The sequence below is a fragment of the Pteropus vampyrus genome, unplaced genomic scaffold (genome assembly GCF_000151845.1).
Source record: "Pteropus vampyrus isolate Shadow unplaced genomic scaffold, Pvam_2.0 Scaffold231, whole genome shotgun sequence".
NCBI lineage: Eukaryota > Metazoa > Chordata > Mammalia > Chiroptera > Pteropodidae > Pteropus > Pteropus vampyrus.
Window position 1 is genome coordinate 526,627 of NW_011889012.1, and position 4,915 is coordinate 531,541.

The 4,915-nt window shown below is 61.4% G+C and overlaps 1 protein-coding gene across 1 annotated transcript in view; it reads right to left on the reverse strand.

The window, feature by feature from the left end:
• LRPAP1 (LDL receptor related protein associated protein 1) overlaps nt 1-4,915 on the reverse strand; it is a 12,409-nt gene that overhangs the window by 4,042 nt on the left and 3,452 nt on the right. Inside the window, exons 2-5 of the mRNA XM_023519672.1 lie at nt 2,597-2,741; nt 1,138-1,262; nt 312-432; nt 1-33 (exon numbers count right to left, since the gene is read on the reverse strand). Of these exons, the coding sequence (XP_023375440.1) occupies nt 1-33; nt 312-432; nt 1,138-1,262; nt 2,597-2,741 (424 nt within the window). The remainder of the gene's footprint in view (nt 34-311; nt 433-1,137; nt 1,263-2,596; nt 2,742-4,915) is intronic.

A 4,915-nucleotide genomic window follows, 5' to 3' on the forward strand; every position in this document is an offset into this window, starting at 1 on the left:
CGCCGGCCGGGTCGATGGCATTCTCCTGGATGTCTGCGGGAGCGGACGCAACCGCTGCTGGGGGCCGGGGACGCCGGCCCTTCCCAGCGCGCAGATGCCCTTGCGGGAGGGAACCCCGCGCTCGGGTGGGTCACGCCAGGGAAGGTGCGCCTCTGCGGGAGGGGCAGCCAACAGTGGCAGAGGCGACTTGCCACTGAAGCAGGTGTCCCTGACCGGTGTCCGTGCATCTGTCACAGCACCCCGCCCTGACGGGCTCCCCAACAGCGAGGCGGGCTAGGGACCTGGGAACGGGGACACGTGGGGCGGGGCACCTTCGGTTCTGCTCAGGGCCTCCAGCATGGCGTCATACTCGCGGACTTTCTCCCTGTGGTGCTGGAACTCTCGCCAGAGCTTGTCCAGCTCGTCCCTGGAGAACTTCCCAGAGGTCTTCGCCTGGGGGAGAATGCCAGCGGTGGGCCCCCTTGTCACCCCACTCACTTCCCCTGGGGGATGATACGGTGACATGTAAATAACGCAGGTCCTGGACTCAGCCTGGAGGCCACAGAAAGCCCCCTGCATGGGGGGGCCCTCCCCCCCACACCAGGATGGGTCAGTGTGAAAAGTCCCAATTCTTGGTCCTGCTCAGTGTAATCCAGACAGAACGTCCCGGTCAGGAGGCAGTGGACGAAGGGAAGGGAAGCAAGTGCCTTGCCGTGGCCAGCTCAAACTGCCACCGGCCTGGCCACACCGGCACCCGTTTGGGGTTTGCACCCCACCTCCAGGTGGGGGCACCTCTCAGAATCACAGGAACCGGCTGCGGGATCAAACCCAATTAAATACGGACGCAGAGTCGAGACGCGGTCACGCCACACCGGCGGCTGTGTGTGAGCCTCACGCCGCCAGGCACGTCCTTCGCCTCTGCAGCTCCCCCGCCCGGTGCCCTGGTTCCTGTGCCGGGCGAGCACAGTGCCCCGGAGCAGGAGCAGGGAAGAGCCCAGGAACCAGGAACGACCAGATGACACCGCAGGCCCATAGACACACCCCCATGCGGGGCAGGGGCACGCTCTGCAAAACGTCAGCGCACAGAAACCCCGGCAGCCCCCCAACTCTTAATGCAAGGAGACACATTTCAGGGTTTGCGGAAAGCTCCGAGGGTACCTTGTGCCACAGCTTCTCCAGCCGGGGGTCCTCCAGGCTGTCCTGCTCCATGCCACCACCGAGAGAATTGCCACTGACCGCCCGGGCGTCCTTCCTCCCGTCCAGACCGTACTTGGCCAGGATGACTAGGAGAGAAGCAGGGTACCAGTCAAGGCGGGTCCTGACGGGGGCGCAGGCGGGAGCTGGCCACAGGTGCCCTCTGCCCACCGGGTTCGCAGTGACCACTCGGGACCTGGCAGGACAAGAGAAGAACCAAGCAGGGGCTCACTCTCCTGTCGTGTCCAGCGGCCAAGCAGACCCGCCAGGCAGACGCCGGCTGCTCTATGGCTCCCCCCACGAGCGCCGCTGGCCAGGATGCGGGTCCTTCAGCGAGGCCGTCTCTACAGGCCAGTGTCAGATTTTCAAAACCATAATTTGTCGCCCATTTTTGGCTAGTGTGGGAGACAGCAACTCAGGGTGGAGCAGCGTATGGGGGTGCGGGGCTTTGCTACACCCGGTCGCCGACGCTCTGCAGGAGAAACGTCGGTGCCAGCACCCTCCAGCAAAAAGCTACCAGCGGCTGGGAGGGCAGCTCGGCCGCTCACGTGGGGACGGCCACTGGGGCTACTTCTTGTAGCACCGGCCACATCACCCGCCCTGTGCGCAGACGGGGCCCATGCTGGTCCCTCACTGATGCATCGTGGGCCAGGCACCTGCCACCCCTGGGAGCAGCTCTCCGAGGCCGGATTTGGGGTTCCGGCACAGTAGCTCTCTTGGACAAGCCCTCTGCCGGGGACACCCCGCACTCGGGGCCACTCTAGATGTCCCTGGCTGCTGGCCCTCCCTGCTCTGAAGGGACGGGGGCCACCTGGGTTGTAAAACCCGGCTCTACTGTCCCCTCCAGGGCCTCGCTTCGCCTGTACTCCATTCCTGCCACCCCGGGTCCTCCGTGTCCAAGCCAGTCCCCGCGGGGGGCACCTTGACCCACGCCCCACCCCAGCTCCTCGCCTGTGTCCACCCTCAGTGGTGCCCAGCCTGTCTCCATCTACACTGCCTGTGCCTCAGAACCCACTCCACACGCAAGCTCAGACCACTAGGAGCTGTGAAGTGTGCGTTCTCGGTGCTCGTCTGTGAGCTCATGAGTTTCCTAGGTGGCAAACAGCAGTCCAGGTCCCCTCCCTAAACTGCAGAAGGCTCCTCTACCAAGCCACCAAGACCGTGGTCGGTGTAGGTCACACAGGTGCATGCACCTATCAACTCATCAAACTGGGTCACCGAGATCTATATGTCAGCATGCTTAATTTATACCCGAAAAAACTATTTAGAAAAAGGTTGTTCAGATGGCTCCCTGCCCAGTCAGCCAGGGCCTAGACTGGCCCAGGGCCCGCGACCTCGTCCTGCCCACAGCCCGGGTCAGAATCAGGAGCCAGGACCACAGAGCCTGGTGACCGCCCCTCGCGATCAAAGACAAGGGAGGTACCACTGAGACTGCGTCTGAGCTTCGCCTCTTCCTCCCCGTCTTCGTCCAAGCCTTCGGCCTTCAACTTCTTCCAGCTGAATTCGTCTCTTTCCTGTATCTTCAGGTCAGCATGGAGCTCGGACAGTTCCACGGGAGAAAGCTGCAGCTGTGGGACAGGAAGAGAGGACGTGTGACAGCTGGCCCCAGGACGAACCAGAGGTCCAGCCTGGGAGAAAGTGACTCTGGAGAAAGGGTGACCAGGAGACACTGAGAGACAAGCAGGAGATGGATGCAGGGTCCCGGACAGTCAACATCCTACACACAGTCCCCTAGCATGTCAGAGGGACCGCTGGCCTCACCTGAAATAGACATCGGCATGGAATGATCTAGAAATCCCAGGTCCCTAGGGAGCCGCCCGTTGTCAGCAGCCTGAGTGTGCGGGCACAGGAGGGAGAGCTGGCTGCACAGGGCAGTTCCGGTGACAGGACACGCTGCCTTCCCAACCCGGGCCCTGGGGACATTCGTGGGCACCTGGGCACACAGGGAGGGCGCAGGGACACGGACGCAGGGCTCATCCTTGCATCAAGCAACCAGGACAAGGATAAGTGGCGACCCCCAGGACAGAAGGCTGAATTTATGGAAAACTTCCAAACAAAATAAAAAATAAAAAGCCCCCTCCCCACAGTTCCCCGGGACACTGGCTGGGAGGCTCTGCCCGCCATCTCGCTCCTTCCGGGCTGTGCACAGGACCTCGGACCAAGGAGTGCTGCCCTGGGCACCTCAGCCACCCTGGGCAGGAGTCTGGGCACAGGGCTTGAGCTTGTGGTCGCCTGTGAAGTGAATAAAGACCTCAGACCCTACAGGCCCTTTATAAACAAATCACGGAGTTCCTGATTTCCTGTCGTCTCCCACTGACCCCTAATCTGACACTGGGGCCATCTCTGCTTCTTTAAGGGAACGTCACACTCTGCAGTGGGGATAACCCACGCCCTGCGTCCTTCCAGCCGAGTCCCGGGGGGACTGGAGGATGCGGGGCGCTGTCCACAGAGCTGCCAGAGGCGCGTGGGGCTGCAGCAGGAGTGAGGGCCGGGGCCGCGGAGGGAGCAGGGTTCCCTTCCTCACGAGCTCCCGCCCCGACAGCGAGGCCGTGATTACGGCTGGAACTGCCACGAGTCTGGGGCGCACTTTTGAGCAGAGAAGAATTTTGATTTTTGAGTTTTTAACGGAATCGAGAACTCTCCCGCCCCTGCAGCCCGTCTGCTCACTCCCAGCCTCACCCAGGTCCTCGCCCTTAGGCCCTTGCAGCCACCCGCGAATGGTGCTAGTGTCGAAAAGAAAGAAATAAAACCACAGGGCGGAAAACATGGCGCAGATGACAGAGGCTCTGTTCATCCCTCCGGCGACCAACTCAGAGTCGTGACGGAAATGAGGAGCAGCGAGGAAACATCGCCGGGGATCTAGAGGAACCAGCCATACGACGAGGCAGAAGTCCAAGACGTCACCCTGCGGCGGCGGAGGGCAGCACGGGGCGAGGACGCGGGCTGCCCGGTCCCGAGGGGCTGAGAGGGACGGAGGCTGCCGCAGCGGCAGACGCCTCTTAAAGGGGCCGTGTCCGCGAGCGGATTGTCGCGGTGACGGACCTGCTCACTCTGAGCACCAGCGCCCATTCGGCTGTGCGCAGGGGCCACCAGGGACTTACAGGGAGACGTTGTCGGGGTGAGGGCTGAGGCGCGACTCGCTCCGTGCAGAGGTGCAGGTGGTATTCACTGTTCCCCATTGAGCCCTGCGCCCTATCATTGCGCAGGACACAGCACGCCATAGCTGCTGTGAGGTCATCAAACTGAATAACTGAGGTCACTCAGCCCAGAGGATTCCCTGAAACCCCGCCTCCCCCAACTCGTGCCACATGGCCCCACCCATGCCACATCCAGGTGTGTCCTTCAGCGACTCAGGTGCTGAGACTCATACTGGAGGCAGCCTTGGTTTCTGGCGTGGCCTTCTGAGGCAACTCTAAGCGCAGCATCTGTGGATTTCTTGCTGAATCTTAACAGGTGGCCCCGGAGGGGCAGAGGCTTGGGCTAAATTTGGCCTGCAGCTGAACCCCCCTCAGGACTGTGCCACTGGACACCTGCTACACAAATCCGCACTAATAAGACTGGGAGACTTAGGAGTTTTGCTTAGTACATAGAAACAGACACAGAAAGGCAGCCAAAATGGAAAGACAAAGAAGCAGAAGCCAAATGAGAAAACAGAACAGAGATCCAGATAGAGTGGAGTCAAGAATCTAACAGATGCAGAGTTCAAATCACTGGTTATAAAGATGCTCGGTGAACTTTTGGG